Below are 22,977 nucleotides of genomic sequence, written 5' to 3'. Positions count from 1 at the left end.
ACCTGCTAGCGCGTTGAACCTGCAATTCTATCCCTTTAACTTTGAATTAATTATTTGTTTTATTTTATTTTCGATTTCTTTCAATGAAATGACGTCTCGTCTTTCCTCAAACAGCCTATGAGACGATGAGGTTATCAAGTGGCCCTCATCAATTACCACTAGGATATTTTTCTTAATGTTTGGCAACTTTTTTGGATGCTCACGGGGGGAAAAAAGCTTGAGGTTTTTGGATGATATGGACATTTCCAATTAATTGTGGCAGTACCCCAATTAATTATGGTAGTACCCCAGTAAGTTAGGTGACGAACCCAAATGTTGCGGTACTACGCAAACTTTAGTTGCGATACTAATACAATTAATTAGAAATGTTCATATCATCCGACAAATTGGTGTTGTACCACAATTTTAGGGGATAACCCCTGACACTTTTTTTCCGTGATTAAAATATAAATTTAATATATTTTTTGTTTCCCCCGAAGTTGTACAATTACCTTAACCTCCAAAAATCAGATGTTTTTGCCCTAGTTGCGTATCAAAAAGAGGATGAATCCTACCGACTCATCGTTTTTTCAGAAGAGTCTGTTCCTCTCTTTGGCCCTTCACTTCCTTGTCCAGCTTCTTTTAAGTCAAGGGAGGAATTCAGAGAGTTCCTAATTGTCAAATGTAAGTACTTTTTCTATATTCTTCTTTGAAATACGTATATGGCTGTCGTCAGAGCCTGAAACGGTGTGGTTACAACAAAGAGATTTTAAAATGCATGTTTCTCTACTTTAATTTGAGTCAAATTTTCTTCTCCCTTCTTCTTGGAAGACCAAAAAGTTGGAAAAAGCGTTTGAGGTTATTCTACCATACTTGACGCCCTTGCAACCTGAAGTTCTCTATAAATACATATCGTTATTTGAGGGAAAGCCAGACTTTTCCAATACTATTTTAGTTTTCTCTGGTTATGTAATCTTTTTTATTTTGAAAAAATTTGAAGTGGTACCTAAATGTTATGTTTGAATCGCCCGCCCCACCGGTCTAACCAATAAATCTCGTGGTTCGTCAATTCTATATTCGCATTTCATTTTCAGTCTTCCTTCTTGAGTCCACCAAACATATCAGTAAAAGCTAGCAAATGTCGATTTATGGGTGCCGTATTTATCAACTTCGACCTCCCCTCTCCCCTCCCTCTCAACCCACTGCACCAACCCAGTGGCATCTCTGTTTATAGACAGCTATGCCATCGGATATGATTTTAAAAATAATAAAAAGCGTCTGTTCAAAACCTGGGCATCGATTCATACTGAGAGATTTGATCATGCGATCATTCTTTTTTACGAGTAATTGCCAGAGTAATATGAGTACCTATTCATAATTGATTTTTGTTGAGACATTAATTTGATTTGAATTCCTTTGACTTCGACCAGAGGGTTTGAATATGAAGGAATCTAACTTTCAAACATACGTTATCAAACTTCGAAATCTACTTCAAGCCAAACGGGCGAATAAATTGAAAATATAACTAGATTTTCTTTTTGCCTCAACTCGCAATCTAAGATTAAATGTAAAATCAACTTAAAAATATGTGTCGTAAATTATTTAGTTTTCCTATATGGTTGAATTTATAAGTTAGGGTTTGGTTTCCTCCGTCGATTCGGTCTGATTTTAATTTGTTTTAAGAGTATCGCACCAATTTATGAGATTTTTTTGTCCGAAAGCGTGAGTCAATCTCCAGTTGGAAGTACTTGAATGATTTGAAAAGTTTGCTTTTGTAACGAAACCCCAGAGTGAATGCTCGTCGAGTTCCTGTTTCTCTTACCGGCTGAAGGCTTTACGAGGCCCAGGCGTGAAAATCACCGGGAGGACAGTTGAAGCATTAAAAAGTTTCTCCATTCGGATTTATTAACTTTAGAGTCTCTTCCCCTAAATGGATCATTAAGCACCCCAGAAAATGGCCGCCCTGATGAATTCATATCACTGGGGACGAAAAACTTTGATTGGTTAACGTTGAAGAAGAGCTCTCGTGTTATAACAACCTTGATCTTTTTGAAACGCATCTGCAAAAGGAAGACTTTTATGAAATTATCTTCCTCTCTCTTCTCACGGAGAGAAATTTTCGTGCGCCTCTCAATGGTTCCTCCAAAAATGAGACTCAGCATGTTTTGAACATCGAGAGAAAGGAAGAGGAAATAAGCGGAAGCGTAGACCAATCGTGTGCTGTACGATTATTTTCCAAAAAATTTCGTGATCCTTCATCTCCTCAATAAACTGAAAAAACAGTAAAATTAGGGCTATAACTATTGATAGGGCTCTAAGGTATGAATTAAAACACTACCCAATAAATTTTCTCTTCAAAATTTCACGACGAAAATGAATCACGCAAAAGAATGTCTGAAAATCAACTCCTAAACAAGATTATAAGTGTTTACAATTAATATTGGTTAGCAAAAATCCAAAAAAATAGCAAAAAAATAAATGACGTCGTTTGTATAATTGAACTTTCATCTGGTCTGTATTAAAAATATTTGCTAATATCTCGCTCAGAAGTTGGATTTCCGATTTTTCCATCTTATGATTCTTTTTCTACGGAAGATTTTGAAGACAATTTATGTGACGTTAAAAAATTGCGGAGGCCCATCCCCTCGCTTGGACTCGGAATTAGCCCATGAAAAAGTCTTTCGTTTCGCGCCGAAAGGCAGGAAGGAAAGAGACCTTTGACTCCCCGTATTTATCGGAGGGCTTAATACATATTTCCACCCCTAATTTCTTGAGTCGACTCCTGGGTGCCTCTTCAACCGAATCTATGACACCCCCCCCCCCCCCCCCCCCCGCCGAAGGGGCCTCAAAATTTCCAGCCCAAATTTTTTATGTCGTTTCTTGGGACCCTTCACTGCGGAAACGATGACCCCCCCAAGATTTATATCGGTACCTCTCACACACCGGCCGCTATTTTTAGCAGCCGGCTACTACTGCTATTTTTAACATCATTTTCTCGCCTTCTTAACTGGAAGTATTTCAACATTTATTTCCAGTAATTAACGGAGAGAAAGCAGCCTTTAACACACCAACTTTTTCGAAAAAGAGGGAACGTACCTTGGATATGCTTATCAAAGACTTGTACTCGGAGCATATGGCTGACTCTGGAAGTAGAGTGGTAAGTTACACCCGCAAAAAATACACCCTGATACTGTCCATGATTTCGATTTCTCAACCCTGCGAAAGCAAACTAACTTTCTTCTTCTTCTTTAATAAATTTCCTGATGGCTGTAGATATATCTTACTATGAGCATGTATACGCTTTTCACTTATCTCAATTGAGGGGCTTGGAGGATACGGTGCATACGTGCAGTTTTTGCTATTTCGAGAAATACTTGTTTGAAGTTTCGAAGTTACATGGATCCATACGGCGAATGGCGGACAGAAAGTTCATACTGACTTTTTAATGCTTAAAAATAGGAATTTTGGAGCGAAGGGAATAGGAATTATTCACATAAAATGCTTCAAGACTGGTTTTCCGTGAAATCATTAATATTTCAGTTGTTTCAAGAACTGCACTCATGCGCCTTGTCCTCCAAGCCCGTCAAATGAGGATTAGCCAATCAACGGAAGACATCGAATCGATTATAACAGAGGTAGCTTTATACCGAATGGTTTAACCGTCTCGCGGGTCATTCGCATGCTACCTCAAAAAAATGACCCTCTCAATTAGCTCGTTAATTGAATCTTGTTATTGCTCCTATTTAACCAACGCCTCTGTGTGGAAGGATGGGTACGCGAAATTCAGTGGACCATTGCTCGGACAAATATACAGAATACCTGGTGAGGACATGAAAGTCATGCATTGTCTATACCTTCAAAAAGAAAGTCTTCAAAGATACTGCATGAGTCTGAAGCAGTACCTACATTTTTACGTTTTATACATCAGCATTGATACCCTCTTTTTCCCCTGGTCCGCATTTTTGAATATTCACTAAAATAACACCCAAGCGTGTCTCCAAAATCTCACCGTGTCGCGCCACATTTTGAGTGCGTAGCCAGAGTCTCAAAGTATAAGAGAATATTGATGCCATTGAGAGAGGGGGCTGATGAAATGTAGTATAAATTGGACTGCATTTTGCAATTTGGACCTATAAATTCCGGTCCGGTTTAAAAACAACGTATGTGTCATTAGTTTCCCTATGCACATAAGTGTTTTTTCAGACGAGCCAGAATTTATCGGTCCAAATTGCAAAATGCAGTCCAATTCTGGTTCCAGGTGAAGTAAAGTGGGTCCACCGCGTGGTCTTATTAAATTTTAATAAGACGCGGTGGTGTTTGCGCTAGAGACACCGATTGGAGTCTGTTTTTGGCTTCGTTGCCAATTGTGAGAGAAACTTAAGTAGGTACACTGTGTAAGGGTCTAAGTGGATGAGATACACCGCAGGGAAAGTTTTACTTTAGTACTTTCAAGATACTGTAGGTTACCCCCTGTAACTGCTTTGCGGTTTAACCCACCGGTGCTTTATGTATCCTGATACAGGGTTGCACGAGTGAAGTCGAAAATATGAAAGTTAGGTTTCCGTAAAATATTACATGAAATTTCACAAAGTATTGAGAAATATGAAACATAATTTCAGGGGCTGGGCATATGCAACACGTACTAAGAACACCAAATAGTAAAAACCATCTGTCTTTCATTTAAGTTTGCACTTACTTTTGAAAAATACGTTTCAATATCTTTCTTTTTTCCTAAAATTTCCTGAAACATTTCACATGATTTTTCATGATTTTATTTTTGTTGAAATATTCCAACACCTTGCCTGAGAACATTTATCCCCCACGCCTTTTCACTTAGATCTCACTTTGAATTTGAGCTCATTTTCTCTTTCGGATTCCAATAATTCCAACCTCCAACAGCCCTCGATCTTAGCTCCGCATCAAAGCAACCATAATCCTCAGCATATTGATGGTGAAAGTGCAGAAGTGCATATCTCGGAAAACACGATTTTTCAGGAGAGTAAAAAAACTGTCTACATTCCTCCTTATTGTCAGTAGAAGGGTAATAATTCTTGAGGATAGCAAGAATCGCAACAGAATCGTTCAACTAGCTTTCTTTTTGACTTGATATTCCAATCGTTACTTCACCTCGTAAATATTTAATCAAATGTGCAAAGCCCTCCAGCTGACTCTCACCATGTTCCGCCTTTCCTTGATTGTAACGGGACTTGGGCTCTTGGCACTAGTCCCCCTTCGGATGCGTGTGAGGAATTTAAATCCCCTCTGACGCCTGATTTTTGTACTGCCTTGTTTTTTGTCACGAATGATGCCATTTCCTTTTAAATGATGAATTCAAACGGTACTGCCATCATACTTTTTGGGTGCCTATTTTTTTTTTTTTTGGTAATTAGTGACATTTTTTGGATTGGGCCGTTTTGTACAAAAATCATATTTTTGTTTTTTTGGAAGGTAAAGGTGTCATCAAGTTGGCACTCGTTTACATTCCGTTTGCAAGCGACCGCGATGTCGTCCAATAGCGATCGAGGATTGACCGCGGCCCGATTGTGAACATAGTCAATCCTCGATCCTTATTGGACGATTGCATCGCGGTCGCTTGCGAAAGGAATGTAAAAAAGTTTTTGAAGCATCTTATATGAAATTTAGGCCAATAATTGTGACATGAATAATAACCAAATGAAAGCGTCTTTCCTCCTATCCTCTGCTTCAAAAATTAAAAAATTATCTGAGGGAGGCCTTCGGACTCCCATTATTTCCCTCTCTTTGATTGTTTTTGAATTTTTGAAGCAATTTTTATGCAATTTAGATCAATTTTGGCATGAATAATTACCAAATGGAATCGTCTTTCCTTCCTCTTCCCTCTGTTCCTTTGTTCCTTTCTTTTTGCTTTTTTCTTCCTCCTTCTTTCTTCTTTCTTCTTTCTTCTTTTTTCTTTCTTCTTTCTTCTTTCTGCTTTCTTCTTTCTTCTTTCTTTTCTTCTTTCTTTCTTCTTTCTTCTTTCTTCTTTCTTCTTTCTTCTTTCTCCTTTCTTCCTTACCTTTTTCTTCCTCCTTTTTTTTAGCGAAAGGGGGAGGGCAAACCTAACCCAACTCCCTGGATCCAGGATCCTCCTGTAGGTTTTTGTATTGTTAAAAATCCCGGCACAAAATTCACGCTTACTCAGTTGCTATTTTGACCACCTGTTACTCTGAGTGCATGGATCCGGCGCAAATTAGGTTCGGCGTGAATATCGCGCTCTGGCGGGGGTGAAAATCTTGCTAGCAAACATAAAACGGAACTGCCGCAGCATGGATTTGATCTCGAGTCGCGGCGGTGATAGTTAAGTGCGCAACCACGTTATACCATTCGAGGCTCGTACCCAACGATTCTGAATTCACGCTACTTGAGGGAGCTCAACTAACTCGTCCGTCGTTGGTGATATTCACGCTCTGATATATTCACTCACAGTGCTGCGCGATATTCGCGCTGGATTTTGTTTTCACGCCGGCTATTCACTCAGAATAAATCATTAATTTTTAACAGTGTAATTACCACATGTAAGCGTTTTTTCTTCCTCTTTCCTCTGTTTCTTTCTTCTGTCTTCCTTATCTTTATCTTCCTCCTATTTGGAGCGAAAGGGGGAGGGCGAGCCTGAGCTAACCCCCTGGATCCTCCTGTAGGTTATGGATGGTTAATGTGGGTGATGTTTCAGACGATGCTGAACCGGCGGGCGTTCAGCGACGTGTTGCCGGACCCGCCGAAGACGTCGCGGCGGAAGGAGGAGGCGCGGCAGGTGGAGTTCGTGCGGATCGGGCAGGCGCTCAAGCTGGACACGATCGTGAAGGGGGACGCCCCGACGAGCCTGGCCACGACGGGCCTCTTCAAGCGCGCCCCGTGGGAGCCGCACTGCTTCTACCCCGACTTCGGGCACGAGATCGGCTGCGGCGACTCCTGGGCCGAGACCCGACTCATCGTCGGCACCGAGAACGGCGTCTTCCTCGTCGAAGGTATCCTAACCATAGAGTACATACAGTCGCCTTTTCAACTAGAGTCCCTTTATACCCAGAGTTAAGACAACTCTTTTTGGTTGGGCCAGGGTTGGGCTGAAAGTGGCCTAAAAAAAATCCAATTCTGATTGGTTCTCGCTCATGGAGGCCGAAACGAGTGCACCAAGATGGCGGTACCTCGAATGTGAACAAGAATAATGAAAATATTACCTAATTGTGGTTTTTCAAGAGTAAATTGTTATTTCCATCGGTCCAAAATGAAAATAGATTAAGAAATTATTCTCAAACCAATCTCATTTTCTTTTTAACTGATCAATTTGTTGATGTTGTTGTTTTTGTGTGACAGACATCGCAGGATTCCTGATCTTTATCCCTCAATATCGTTCGTTTGGGTGCACTCGTTTCGGCCTCCATGGCCAGCCAAGGCCGGCTGCCAGTCAGCTGATAATCGAGTTGTCTTAACTCTGGGTATAAAGGGACTCTAATTTAAACGGGAGAGTTGGCGCCATGTTCTGCTCGACGAGTGAAGAGCCCGGTGTGCGCCGAGCTCGGCTCACTTTTTCGATACACGTTTGATTCAAAATGCCTGTGTGGACTACGAGGTAATGGAGATGTTGCTTGTGTGAGGGATTTGCGATTTGACTGTTGATTCATCTGTAAAAGTTCGCGAGAAACACGATGGTGCCACTCGTTTCCTCTGAAATCATCTCCCAAGCTCAAAAAAAGCTCTCAAAGTGAGGCCAAAATGCAGGGGATGTCCCGCCCTACCCTGAGAGTCCACCTCTACATCAAAACAAACTCTTTATGTAAAGATAGGGAGCAAATACATTAGCGGGGTTGCCGTGTTTCCAGTTTTGGAGTCCCCAAATGAAGTGGCAGCCCTGTCAATTTTTGAGCTTTGGAGTTGATTTCAGAGAAAACCAAGGGCACATTCGTGTCTTTTCGCTAAATCACTATCTTATCTCATTCTCTGATGATGTCCACTAAAAAAAAAGCGTTTTCACATGAAACTGTGGTTTTTATCACAAACAATGTGTGCACAACAATATGTAATAATGTGTACGTTGGAAAATATTCACTTAATATGATTATGGAGAGAGTTGTTTCCGAAGAGTGGAGAAACATTTGGACGCTTTTCTTTCAAACAACCATGTGCAATAAGACATGAGCCCTGAGACTCATAAGACTATATGCATAACAAGGCTCACGTAATAATGCACATAGTTCCGTTTGAAAGAAATACGTCCATTTAACACCAGTCACAGAAACCCGTGCTTGCTTCTGATTGGTGCCGGCTGATATCATGCTATCCGGCGCGTTTTTAATTTACGGAAAAAAATACTCATTTTCAACTGCGTATTCCTCGATTTCAGAGTTACTATCTCACGTTCTTATCGCGCATACTGTGTTTTACGCGTCATTTATCGTAAAAAAGTAGATTTTTAAGTTAGAATTCACTCAATGTTGACCTCAGTAGTCCATTCATTATACAACTAAAAATCCCATTTCCCATCGTCTTGGATGGGCAGTTGTATCAAAAATCAAGGTACAGGACACAAAAAACAAAGGCAGAGAATTATAGGTATTTTCGAAACATCGATCTGCGATGGAAAATAAAGCGATGGAGAAGAAATGGTCCCCGTGCAGCGCCTACCACCCATCACGATAGGGTTTCACCCCCACCCTCCTCAAGCGGCGATAAACGAGTTCCATAAATCAAAGACGGTGTTTGTCATCGGATTCAAACAAAATCCAACGTGAGGCAATTGAAAGGGGATTTGCGAGACACTCGCGGCATCTGCCACAGGTTTCACGAGATTTTGAATAAAAACTGAGTAATGGCTCCGGCGGAAGGTCATCGTAAATGTGTTCCAAATGTGCTCCGTGAATCGGCAAACCGCGTGAGGAACGACTTTTGCACTCATCGTAACGATAGCAACGCTATCTCGGCGTCGATCTTGAAAAAGCGGGTCGTTACATCACTGACAGTTTTTCTGTCAAAGGACCGCAATGCTCAGCACAAGTTTTGACAAAAATAAGAGCAAGCGATTGAATATTTCTAATCTATCTGAGTTTTTTCTAGCGTCCCGCCCATTAAAAAGTGTCATTGAGTCATTTTGTTTTTCTTCTTAGATGGAGTAACGCACAAGCAAATCTTCGACAAATCCCTGCAGGTGAAGCAATTGCATGTAGTGGAAGCCCATGGAATTCTTTTACTCCGGGCTGATAAAGGTAAATAAATGAATCTGATTGTAACTGCCCGAATTTTTACTTTTACTTTCTGTAAATTCGTTACTTAACTCCGACTGTAGTAACTATCCGAGCCAAAAACGCCACACGCCAAAAACACTGAAATCAACTCCTCACCAAGATATTTAATGTTTCTTGACGCGTGAATTCAAACCTGCTCCCGCTCATGAAAACTCAATGGTCTACGAAAGTCAAATTGCACACTTAACGTTACAGTGGCAGTTTCCACAGTCCAAAAACATGGCAACCTCAATCTTGACGCTTTGGTTAAGCTATAGCATAAATAGCAAATTGTTTGCCATTTGAACAATAATACAGGGTGGGAAAGGAACAATGTTCGATTGAAGAAGCCCGCCGAAACCGTTTTAAGGCGCGATTTGACTCACTTAGAGTATTGCGTTTCTCATGACCGGGCAACTCAAAATCTCCCGTAACCTGTGTAAAGTAAAAACGTTAATATTTTAAAGAGGGGTTAATTTCAGAATTGTAAATGTTAGAATCGTGTTCTACGTGAAATTCTGGTTGAGGAAAATGAACCAGAATGCTTAAATTGTACACTGTCGAGAGGGAAAGAAGCGTTTATATCTATTGGAGGATGAGTGTGGCTGGTTTAATCATTATTTCAAACTTTTTTGAGATGAGCATGTCAGTATATTTAGTGAAGTTGTATTTTGACTTCCACAGGTAAAGATGGTAAAATTTACGTGTTCCGACTGTCTGATTTTGAGAGCGATAGCAACACGGAGCTAGTACCCAGGAGTAAGCAAGATGTAAAAGAGCATCGCTTGGAAAGGACGAGAGGCTGCCAGAGTTATGCCATCAGTAGGCCTGGAGGGTCTCACCTTCGAATGGTACGTTCATACTAAAATTATAATACTTTCAAAATGCAGTACTTGGCTCAAAAGAGGGTAGAAGTATTACCTAAACCCCTTTTCTTAAATTTATCAGTTTTTTTTTTTTTTTTCATTTTAATTTTCACCGTTTAAAATTACCTACAATAGGGTACACTGAGGGCGTCTTTTTTCTCCTTTCTTGAACACGGAAAATAATTGATTGCTGATTTATCAATTGAATTGTTAATAAATCTTCTCGGTATCTGTATATGAAGCCGCGGCTCATTTAGCCACGTGGCGAACTGCAACAAAAATTGTTGCAAATTGCCAAAAACTCTGGGTGCTGTGTGGCTAAATGAAACAAGAAAAACTAGTGTGGCAAAATGCAACAAAAATTGTTGCAGTCAGCCACAGTCTTTGGAATTGCCAACCACATTTAGCGAAAAATTTGTTATTTATCCTCCCATTTTTATTTCACTGCAGTGTAAGTGATTTTATTGAAGATCTGGAATAGATAAAAAACAAGCAGTGAACTCCTGCACAATGTGCTGATAAGGCGCGTCATTAACTCGCACTAATCAACCCCTTCAGTTTTCAATTACAGAGATTTCAAAATAGGCAAGCAGCACAACAAGAGAATTGATTACGTTTCATTTAGCCACAGCTCATTTAGCCACGTGGCTAAATGCAACAAAAAATGTTGCATCTTGCCACAGATTCTAGGTGCTATGTGGCTAAACGAAACAAGAAAAATTGCCCAATTAAATTTGGCAGTAGCTGATGTGGCTTGGTTCCTTTCCGTTTAACGCGGTCCAATTGGACGTATTTCTGTCAAATGGAACTATGTGTATTATGACGCGAGCCTTGTCATGCATTTATTCTTATGGGTCTTAGGGCCCATGTCTTAATGCACATTGTTTTGCTTGGCGAAATACGTCCAATTATCGATGTTGATAGAAACATTTACAGGCAAATAAGACACGGAGAAAGTACAGCGATCCCATCGGTGGAAACATGCAGTTGCAATGGACGAAGGAGGTAAGTTATACCAAACTAACGGATATCCACGAGAGACCCTGTAGTCAGTCCATCATTTCCCCCTTAGTCTACAGGAGCCACCCGTTTCAACACATAGAACACCTGCGGCGTTTTCCCGTTTTGGCTTTTTTGTCCATATAAGCTTTGTCCGTCAATCCCAATAATCATCCCGCTATTATTATTACAAAAATGGTTGGATGATTACGGCCGTCTAGAAAATGTTCATTTTAAATGTATTTTCTCTTGAACTGCAGGTAGTGAGCTTTGGTAAAAAATTGCTCATGATGCAATGGAGGCATTCAGCAGCCTGGACCGCGTGGTGCCCGGCAAGCGACACAGACACAGTGGACGGATTTTTATACTTGAGGGTGAGTTTAACTCGTATCTATAGGTACTCCTTCCGTTAGTCAGATTAAAGGCCCAAAATGGGTAGCATTTAACAGAGGGGAACCAACGCGATCAAAATGTTGTAAAACTAGTAAGTACATCTCTATCTTCATTCATAAAAATTCTTGGAAAATTAACAAATTTTTGTTTTTAACTAAAATTTGTTCAACTTTCAAGGAAAACTGACAGTTGAATAATAATACTTTCACACAATAATTTTGTTAATGTTACTTGTGTAGGTACATGTGATCGGTATTTTTAAATCAAAGACGAAGTTAATTCAGAAATCACGTAAGAAATTAAGTAAGAAATACCATAATTTTGTCGGCTCCTTTCTACTAAATTACATTCAAATGACGCTAATGTGTTGTGTGCCCCCGTGATAGTGAATATGACGTCATTATATACTCTCTACATGTAGTTCTTGAGTTTTAGCGATAATAATTTTTTAGATTAGGCCCAGATAGTATCGATTCTGTAAAGTCTATGAGTCTATGAGGCTCGATCAGTCTATTTTGAAAGTATTCCCTTAACAGCAGTGCTGCCATTTCCCGGAATTAATTTCGAAATTCGGAACTTTTCAAACAATTGGAACCTATCCCGGAATTTTCAACTATGTTCGCAATCTCATCGAAATTTGCCGTTTTTCGCAAGTTTGACCATTTATTTGATCAAATTTAGGGACTTTCTGATCAAACTTGACGATGTTCGGAACTAAATCCGGGCGCATTTTGAAATTTTTTCCCGGACTTTTTTTGGAACTTTGGCAAATCGGAATTATTTCAGAATCTTATGATAAAATAAAATGCACTGCTTCCCAGTGTGAGAGCACATGCTTCTTCTTGAAATAATGTTCTATCTATTCATTGCCTTTGTCTCTTAGGAAATAACGGTCCCTGAGACACCGCAGATCATCACTCTGATTGACTCGTCATTAGCGGCATCAGCTGGAGGCTCAGCCGATAACCATATTTGTATAGGCTATCGTCATCAGTTCGACTTGGTCAACGAGCGGACTGGAGAGGTGAAAAAACTATTCGCTGTTCAAGAAAGCACACGCTCACATCTGGTCGCGGCTGTGGACCTCTACGAAGATGAAGAGCCGGAACTACTCCTTTGCTACAATAGTACGTCATTCGATTAAGGGGCTTGGAGGGGTTTGGAGGGGCTTGGAGGGCATAAGTGGAGTTTTTGCTATTTCAAGAAATACGTGTTTAAAGTTCAAAGTTGCATGGAGCCTTAAGGCGGACAGGAAGTTTAAGCTCACTTTTTGATGCTTTAAAGGTGAATTTTAGTTGTGAATTTTTCACAGAACATAATTTCAAACTAGTTTTAGTTTAGTTCGTGATTATCTCATTTTATTTTCAAAAACTGCACATGTCCTCCAAGCGCTACAATTACCACCTTCGTATTTTGTAAATCATTTATTTTGTTATCGGATTTGTCTTCAGTGTGAAAAAAAAAAAACTGAGCGCGTTAACAAAATTCCTCTTTTGAGGTTTCGATTCTCGCATTAGATGCGAGCAGTGAAGAGGGGGAGAGAGAGAGAGAGGGGGGGAAGGAAAAAGGAAGATATTCGTTACACATTAAGATGAAGAAACCGAAATTTTGTGTTACTATGTCTTTGGGCTGGACATTCACAATCTCGTTAAAAAGTAGGCGCAAACTACCAGAATCGAACCTAACTTGCACCGACGCCAAGGACTGGATCAGCGGTCAGGGGCTCGGGGTGCTGCCGGGCACATTTGCGGATTGCATACCCTCAAAATTGAAGGCATTTCGTCTGCAACGACTTTCTGACCTTCATACGTTTTTTATAAGTACAGATCAGACAGAAATTGACCCTTGTGTACGACGGTACTATCCCGGTGCGATAACGTACTGTAATATTTCCTACGCTTGTTAAAAGAGGTCATGCACTTCTAACTTCTCTCTGTTTATGACTTATAGAAATTCAAAACGATTAGAACGATAGGAACGATAGAAAACGATTCCTGGTCATCAAAGTAAACAACACTCTCTAATTGTGCCTATCTTTTCTGTTTCCTCTAGATACCTGTCATTTTCAAAAATTATGTGATGAACGATTTTCCACCGAGTTTGATTTTCATTGGAACTCAATACCCCAAGCTATCGGTAAGTAATTTACTTCCGCCGTTTAATTTTGGCAAACCATATCGACGGTGTAAGTCGGCAATCACATAACTCGTATGCGGTGTCTGAAAATCTCCGCCTCTATTTTATTTTTTTAAAGGAGAAAAAATTTCCATCATTCCTTGAAGTTTATGCAGAATTCAGTTCACGTTCACACAGAGAAGAAAAATCAAGGCAGTTTTAAAGAATTACCGTTGAGTAGTTTTCTGTTTAAAAAATTAAGTATGACAGGAAGTCAGCGACGTCGCAAATCGAGTTATATGATTGCCGACTTACACCGTCGATATCTAAGAGTACCTATTTAAATACTCACTGCAGGTTGCATATCGGTCTGAAAAACTTGGTCCTGGTAAAAAGAAATCGTCCTCCGAAGGCGAAAATAGAAAGAGACTATTTCGTCCTTGAAGGGAGATTTATTTTCTCTGAGTGAAAACAGGGAATTGTCAGGGAATCTCATGCAGTAGACTGAAATTTTGAAAACTCTGGAGATTCAAAATCTAAAAAAATACCATCGCTGACCATACAAATAAACTGCATGAGACTCAGTCTGGCTCAGTCTAAGTCTGGCATTCAATGCTCTTAGTTACACTCTGAAAACAAATAGGGATTGAGATAAATTCCTAATGAGGAATCGCAATTTTAGTTAATTAAATTATCAATGCCTGAAGAAAAAAAAGTTCAGGTGTTTCTGTCGTTAGCAGGGAAACGGTTGCAAAATATTACATGTTATTAGTTCTACTGCCTAAGGAATACAACGATATAGAAAATTCAGGGAATCTTTTCCTACCAAGTTCGTTATAGACACTGTGATTATTTTATCCTCTGAGACTTGGGTAACTGTTGGCAATTTGTAATTTTTTAGTTGGAAAATTATAAATTAGTTCATTAATTCATGGTATTTTTTAATTTCCAGTGTGTGCCTTCCCATACATCCTGGCTTTTACAACGGATTCAATGGAAATTAGACTAATAATCAATGGAAATCTTGTACAAACACTAGCGATGCCAAAACTAACCTTAATCTGCTCCAAGGTATTCCTTTCTACCATTGATATTATCTCCAATGATCAAACCAATTATGTTTTCATGTTTCATAAACAACGATAATCTCTCCGTCGAAATATTATATTGTAATTCATCTACCTTCTAATACTTTGCTGAAGATTTGCCTCTGAACTCTTCTCGGCATTTGAACTAGCGAGCTCTAATATTTTCCATTCTCACTTGATTGGATTGGAGTATGACTGGGACCTTTTGTTTGTTTGTTTGTTTTTTTTTTTTTTTGATTAGAGGCAAAGGCTGTAATCAAAAAATCAAAGGGTTCCGCAGTCAATCCATAAGAGCCATTGGAGAAAGGACCCATTATTGAACAAAAAAAACCAAGAACATTCTACGAAAACTTCAAAGTATGATGTCAATTTGTCCTCCTTTCAAGAGGTCACTTAATGGCGGAGACTTTGGAAAACCGCGAACAAGATACGTGGCGTAGTTGGGTAGTTTTACCGTCAGTATGCTTCATAAAGTAGATTCCGATGGAAAAGAAAACACTTTGAATACATTGATGTTGACCAACACCAGAAAATATCCTTAAAACTATGCGGTTCTACAACAAGTGGGTGACACAAAATTTGCCACGCATCGTGCATTTCGTGTGGATCCATGAAATTATGTAACGATTGGAATTTATGAAATTGTAATCTTTCCAGATGTGACACTGTGATGGTCTGAAATACAGGAGCTAATCAGAAATGGATTCCTTGCGTTTCTTTTCTCAGTGTAAAGGAATTAGGTTTCTCGTGGGAAAATACTCCCGATGAGAACGAAAAGAATGCCTTCAAAAGAAACAATATGCAACCGCATGACAGTGGGGTTATAATATTTTTGATGAGGATGTTTTGTGACATCATTAATGACACGAAAATTGTACCTCTTTTTCAGAATGATATATTTTTCTCAACAACAGCCCCTGAGTTCTTCAGTGGAAAAACCGAGAGACTCCAGGTAGAAACTAAGCTTGACAGGGATCCGAGCTTGTCACCACCGCCTTCTCCTCATTGTAAGTTGATTATTTCTCTCGTCGTCATACACTGAAAAAAGAGATTGGTGGTATTTGCCATTCCTTCGCGCTATATTTCACACAGCGTCAATTCAGAGTTAATTCTACTAGAAAAAAGGTAGGTATGCGTTACCATTATGTATACTGGTACAGGTCCTCTGGCAGAATCCACTTTGAATTCACGCTGTGTAAAATACAGCGTGAAGGAATGGTAAATTCTACCAATCCTTTTTTTCAGTGTAACCCCCCCTCGAAGTTGCAGGTATACCGTACCCTCAGACTCACGGTGATAAGAGGGCTAGCAGAATAACCTTACTCCACATTTGATGTGCGTTTGAATGGAAGCTGAGAACACGCAAATTTAAATTCAATTTTCGTGGTTTACTGAAGTTCAAAATATCTTGGATAATTTCTGTAAACTTAGTGCACTCTCTACCCTGAAAAATGCTCCTGTTGAATATACCACCATAAAAATTGGATTGCATTTTGCAAAAAGGAACCAAGATCATTCCATTGTTGCTAAGATTGTGCAGCTTAAGGTGCTTGCAATAAAATTACTGAAACCTTGCAAAAAGCTGAATTTACTATGGTAATTTTCGTTTGAATTTTTAGTTTACATTGGTGGCAAAGATAAAACTTATATTTAGATAATCAGTGTTATTTGCAAGGTAAAAAAAAGTTGCACAATCTTAGCGACATTGGAATACTCGTGGCTCCTTTTTGTAAAATGCAATCCAATTGTCGTTGAATCAACTGGAATCTCTTTACGAACGTCTCTCCGAAAGAAAAGGTATACCGTTTGTAACAAGAAGTATTCCCGTTGTTTCGACGAGAAATCTGTTTTGTGGCTTACAAGACATTAATTTCTGTGGACCTGACAGGAACCTGTTCTCTGTGTATTCTTGAGAAATGCAACAAGTAATAATTATAACTGAAAAAGCTCAGTGTTAAAGCCAAAGACAAAGATAATCTTTACTGGCCTCTCGGCGACAGGTGGTAACTTTTACTTTCGGAGAATCAACACTTCATCATGGACCAGTGCCGATGAGGCGTGAATGATCAATTATCAATTTGTCCCCATTTGAAGCTATGGTAAAGAATCGATTATTAAGGCGTTTGTTGCGAACACATTATCGATCCTTTTTCAAAGGTTTAAATGACAGATCAACCGATTTATCGCAAAGCACGCCACACCACTGTCATGGACAATCTTAAAGGAACATCAGCCTCCACTCCTTTTTCGGCTTGAGCCCTGCCTACTAGCCGGATGAAGAGCTTCGAGTGACGTCCTGAGCAAACCAGTTTACCAAACTTCGTTTTGTTTACAAGACGAAATATTCGACACGTTCCTTAACATCAACCTACACGGAAAAAAATGGAATTGCTGATTTAACGATTTTGTGGTTAAAAAAAGTGTCTGACATGTTTCAATGTAGATTTTGCAATTTCCACTATTGTGAAATTTACATTTGAAACATGTCGGAAATATGTTTTACAATTTAATTTGTAGTTCACCAATCCATTTTAAGGGGCGGATCCAGAAATTTGGCAACACCAGATTTCCTCCATTTAAACCTGTGTTAGATAATCGCTTTTGTTCGGGGCACCTGGCCCCTACAAGAATCAATACATTTCCAAATGTTTAAGTGGGGTAAAAACAATGTTGCCAATTTGCTGGATCCACTAATGTCCATGTTTTTCCGTATAGTGTGTGGGTCAATGACAGTGTGTTGTATCACCGAAAGTAAAAGCTTCCACCTTTGCCAATATACCGATGGAAGGTCTGTTCTGCCGTGCTAGGGAAGAACGCCGTATGAGCCTTCAGACGTTGCCAAGTTTCCTTCGATAAAAACCGATTTTACTGGGAAAATTGTGAATGTTTTCCCCCAAAAATTTAAGACAATTTTGTACGCAATTTAATCTGAAATATCGGGAAATTTTAAAGAAAAAGGTGCACAAATGTCGTCAAAAATACACGTTTTATCTAAGGAAATTTGGCAACTCTCGAATGTTCATACGGCGTTCTTCCTTAGCAGGGCAGTGTTCGTCTCCGGCTGGAAGACGCATGGTTTAACTCATGTGTATTGCCAACAGTGTCCCCAGAAGTGCGGCCTTTCCGTCTGTACCGGATCCCTCTGCATTCCCTGAGCGGCCTACCTCCCTGCAAGTACAGATGTCCTTCTCCCTCCCCGGACATCGATCCGAAGACTCCGCCGCAGACGGACTCGCCGCGTTCGCCCGGACCGCATCTCCTGGTCGAGCCACCGCGAGGGGTCAGCCGGAGCTGCTCTGCATCACCCACTCCTCAAGTATTTCTATCACAGATCGAAAAACCTTGCTAGTCTCAACGGCACAATACCAACTCCTAAAAGCTTGCTCATAATGGTCTCGTCATGAAACTTCCAGCGGGGTCTAAGTACACAGAAAGAAATTAAATGCTGATTTAGCATTTATACTGTTAAAAAGATGTCCGACAAGTATCAAATGCTGATTTTACATTTTAGCAAATGCTAACGTAACTACGCCCACTGCAAAACGTACAAATTAAAATGTTATGTTAGCATTTTTGTATTGTAAAATCAGCATTTGAAAGTTGTCGGACATCTTTTTAACAGTATAAATGCTAAATCAACATTTAATTTTTTTCCGTGCACACCGAGAGAAAATATTGGTAGAATTTACCATACCGTCACGCTGTATTTCACACAGCGTCAATGCAGAGCCAATGCATTCTGCCAGAAGAAAGGTAAACGTTACAATGTACTGGTACAGATAACCATTCCTCTGGCAGAATCGACTTTGAATTCACGCGCGCCGTGTAAAATACAGCGTGAAAGGATGATAAATTCTACCGATCTTTTTTTCTCGATGTAAGAGGGGGGTTGGGTATCGATTTCCGTCGACGTGAATCGTTTGAAAAATCAAGACGTGAACTGATAGACGTAATTCAATCGACAACAATCCGATCGACAAAATCCGATCGATTCACGGGTTTGTCGATTGATTGATGATCGATTCATGGAGCTGTCGATCCATTCATGGAGCTACCGATCGCCTAATGGAGATGTCAATCGATTCACGGATGAGTCGAACGATTACTGGGCTTTTCGGTCGATTCCTGGTCTTGTCGATGAAGTCACGGTTTTGATTAAATCGGTGTCAGTTGGCTCACGTCAATCGATTTAAGTAATCGAGTTAAGTATCGTTTTCTATCGATTCGTCGATCGAATCCATGTCCTCCGTTAAGAGGCATCTCCGAAAAGATGTGGGTGTTACTCATTTCATGTGAAGCTCATCTCAGGTTGTACTTTAGGTTTGTTTCAATTTTGAAAGCGAGGCACTCAGCAAAATTTATAGGTGCCAAGTGGCTTGAAGGGGTCTTTGGACAAGGTGGTTTACCTCTTGTTTATGTGTGAGGAATTTGCGATTTGACAATTGATTCTTATGTAAAAGTTTGCGAGAAACACGATGGTGCCACTGGTGCACTGGTGGTGACAGGGCTGCCACTTTAATTGAGAACTCTAAAACTGAAAACAAGGCAAACCTTTTAATGTATTTGCTCCCTATCTTTGCATGGAGACTTTGTCTCGATGTAGAGGTGGACTCTCGGGATAGCGTGGGATATCCCCGGCCATTTTGGCCTCAACTTGAGAGCTTTTTTTGAGCTTGGGAGTTGATTTGAGAGAGACCAGTGGCACTAGCGTATTTATCGCGAACTTTTACATAAGAATCAATTGTCAAATCGCAGATTCCTCACACATGCAACATCTCCATTGGCAAGACGTAGAGTACCTGTATAGCGAGAGTATAGACAGATGTGAAACTCCGAAAATCCGTCAGACCATCACCGATGCCTCCGCGAATAAAGTTAGGACCCAGAAGTGCAGCCAACCTATGAATTTCAATTATCCAGAGCGATTTATTAATACAATTGTTACGAACCATCGTTCATAAAGCACGTATTTGACTTAGTTTTTGCATAAATTTACTCATTTTTGTGGAAGAACGCTCATTTATGTACTTTCTTAGCCATTTTCGTTAGAATTGGAATCTACAGACTTGCAGTGAAATTATGTTCGTTAGAAGTTGGTTAGAAGGGTGGCTGCACTTTTGGACCCTAAGCCCTCCATGAAGCGAGCTGTCCATACTCTCGCTATACAGGTACTCTAGCAAGACGTAACATGCACGATCGTCAAAAAGTGCAGGATTTTGAGGGACAGATTTTTGAAGTCTCTTCAGTTATTTTTGAAAACTTGCAAATAAACATTTCGAGATCTCCAAGAGCATTTTGCCATTAGTTTTGATTCACCGTGGAAGCATCAAAGAGTATCTGGATGTGTATTAATAAATAACTGTTTAGGTATCTGGCATATCCTCAGGCGAAGTGAACGTCTTCAATACGAAATGATGATTTCTAAAAGTCGGAAGTAACTATTTTTAAGTTAAGGAATTTATCTATCCATAATCATGATGATTTTGCTTCCATTTTGTACACGTGTGTACCTGTTGTTAATTTGTATAATAACCGGAAGTTAAGTATTCGCTTCTTATCAGTGGCGTGGCGTGCTTTCCGATGCCTTTTAAGTGTATGGAAAAGGATTCATAAACTGAGTGTTCGCAACGAACGCCTTAATACTCGATTCTTTACCATAGCTTAAAATGGGGAAGTATTTATAATCGATCATTTACGCCCCGCCACTAGTTCTTACCAGCGGGCTGATTATTGTAATTAATAGACAAAGCAATAGACAAAGAAGACAAAAAGGATTTGGAAGGATCCTATTGGTAGAAGCGGGTGGTTGCAATGGACAAAGGAGGTAGGTAATAGACTAACTAACGGCAACCCACGAGAGACCTGACAGTTAGTCTACCATTTTCCCCTTAGTCTATGAGAACCACCCATTTCAACCAATAGGATTGCTTTATACCCCTTATGTCTTCTTTGTCTACAGCTTTGTCTATAAATTTCAATAATCGGCCCGCAGATGCATTCATTTAGAATTGTGTAATTTAATGTTTTTTATCTTCTAGAATTGTTTACAAATTTTAAAGTTATTTTGGAAATAGAGAACAATTTTATATAAATGAGATGGTTTGAATTTCAATTCTCAAACTATTTTGTCGTATTCTTTCCACTTCGTTTTGTTTTTCTTTGTTAAATTTTCCGAAAATGTTGTTTTATTTTTCAAATATTAGATTCGTAAAAGTAAATTAATCTCACGTATGAATTTACAGTTGAGATGCTGAACAATGTCATTACTAAAATAGCACATGAACTCGAATATCATATTCTTTATTTTCGATTCATTACATGAGCGTCATTCTTCTTTTGAACAGCTCATTTTGATGACTGAAAAACCGGAAAATCTTTTAATGAAGAACTTGTTTTTCTTTGTAAGGGGTTAGTACCAATATTCTGTCACTGGTGAATTCTTGTATCGTTTTCCAGTATTTTAAATGAAGAGCAGGTGAGAGTTACTCAAATGTTTATTTTCCTCGCATTCTTACGCGTTATCGATAGAATATCTCATTGGTCCGTTTGCGCAGGAAAAAGCCCTTACTCATATATTTTCTCGCGGTTTTTATTTTACCCTCTCGATATTAGTAAGGAAGCTTTGATATTTTTACCATAAAATATATGTACTTGTAAAGTAATGCGTCCGAAAGTCCTATATTACATGCCTAATGCAGTGTGTATTTTTTCATGCAGTGAAATGTTCTTGTCAAGTTTTGCGTGTATATGAATTTGAATACCTTATACTAACTATTAATATTATTTTGAATCGAATTATGATCTGATCCAACGTAAGTAAATCTGCAGATTTATGATGTTCCTGGAATTTATTTACATTAACAACCGTTTCCCTTAATGGGAATCGTTTCAATCTACAATTTTCCCTTGATAAGTCTTATTCATTTTGGATGAAGTAATTGTATGATTCGTATATGCGTCATTCTAAGCACAATCGGAAGACGAAAGTTGAATATATGAAATCCAAACTCAACCAACTCTCTAACCTCATGAACGGTTCATTCTAAGTTCAGCACCTATGGTCACCAGATTTATTTAAAAGAACTGTATTCACACAAAAATTACGCGTAAATTACGATATAATTAACGAGGAAACATGGTCGACGAAAAAAAGTACAAATGAAACTTGTTAGGATTGAATTTTTTATAGCTGTTGATTTTGCTGATTACATTTTAATCCAATGAGCGTTGAAACTTATGTTAATATTTCAATATTTTCCTAATATTTCCTATTTAAATATATTTCTAAATTGTAGTCTGAAAAATTTTGCGACACTATTTTTTGCTTCCATTGACATCGAAATTTAGCTCATTTCTGCATTCGTCTTTTAAAAAGTATCGACAGTCACTAGTCTTGTTCCCACTATGCCATTGCGTCCATACAACCCAAACAGATCGAAGTCGGCAGTTTCAGGATCTACATGTGAACAGGTATCAGGACGCAAGTAGACTCTGAGACAAAGAAATTGGGATAGGAGAGAAAACACGCAAATAGTCAAGGTGTTTCGGCAAGAAAATGAGAGGATGGTTCCACCTTGAAGGTCAAGTCCACCCAGAAATTTTGAAAAAGGAACATACCTGTTTCAGGCTGGGTTCAATTTAAGGATTACGCATTGCATTGCAGGGGTTTGAAATAGTTTGGGACAATGGCGGCATCTTTCAATTTTTAAGCCGGGCAACGGGAAATATAAGAATCAAAAGGGTTTGTAATGAAAGGATAAGGAAAGAGCAAACAGAATTAAATCCAATTTTTGATCCAGGAAATTATTTTTTTGTATAATGATTCCTAAAACCTATTTTGAATATAGACGCTGTATCTAATTTTAGTTTCGATGTCTTTTAAAGAAAATTGTACCTACTTGGTATTTCTGAATGGATCGATTAAAAATCGCCTCAGATGGAAGTGGATAGATCATTGAATTCGACTTCCACGTTTTCGTGGAATACATTCGTTTGTAAATATTTTAAGCGAGGAATACCTAAAATGTGATTTTCTCGATCTCTCGATCTCCCGCTTTTCTTTCAAGTACCTTTGACTTTCTTCATGCATTGTTTACATTAATTATAATTCTATGACTAAGCTCCTTTTTTATTCCTTTTGTGAGGAATTTACCTTTGTTTTATTATATGGTTATAAATATGTAAATTTTATTGTAAATACATTCTAATCGCATTCTGTGTCCTTAAGTCTTTCATACTACACAATAAGTACCTTCATTAAGTGAGATTTTCTGTGAATTATGAAACAAAGGATTGTGCTCGCTT

The 22,977-nt window shown here is 39.1% G+C and overlaps 1 protein-coding gene across 9 annotated transcripts in view; it reads left to right on the top strand.

Moving 5' to 3' along the window:
• Positions 1–22,977, top strand: part of LOC109032035 (GTPase-activating Rap/Ran-GAP domain-like protein 3) — a 480,199-nt gene extending 457,222 nt beyond the window's left edge. For all 9 annotated transcript variants that reach the window (XM_072296201.1, XM_072296202.1, XM_072296203.1 and 6 more), the window contains 11 exons: positions 511–663; positions 3,015–3,136; positions 6,668–6,962; positions 9,096–9,194; positions 9,897–10,063; positions 11,338–11,451; positions 12,354–12,597; positions 13,523–13,606; positions 14,538–14,656; positions 15,563–15,680; positions 17,775–22,977. In XM_072296201.1, the coding sequence (XP_072152302.1) occupies positions 511–663; positions 3,015–3,136; positions 6,668–6,962; positions 9,096–9,194; positions 9,897–10,063; positions 11,338–11,451; positions 12,354–12,597; positions 13,523–13,606; positions 14,538–14,656; positions 15,563–15,680; positions 17,775–18,022 (1,763 nt within the window). In that variant the 3' untranslated portion in view covers positions 18,023–22,977. The remainder of the gene's footprint in view (positions 1–510; positions 664–3,014; positions 3,137–6,667; positions 6,963–9,095; positions 9,195–9,896; positions 10,064–11,337; positions 11,452–12,353; positions 12,598–13,522; positions 13,607–14,537; positions 14,657–15,562; positions 15,681–17,774) is intronic.

Source organism: Bemisia tabaci, chromosome 2, assembly GCF_918797505.1.
Source record: "Bemisia tabaci chromosome 2, PGI_BMITA_v3".
Taxonomy (NCBI): Eukaryota; Metazoa; Arthropoda; class Insecta; order Hemiptera; family Aleyrodidae; genus Bemisia; species Bemisia tabaci.
Note: the sequence above shows the minus strand (reverse complement) of the source record. Positions and strands in the feature narration are given on the sequence as shown.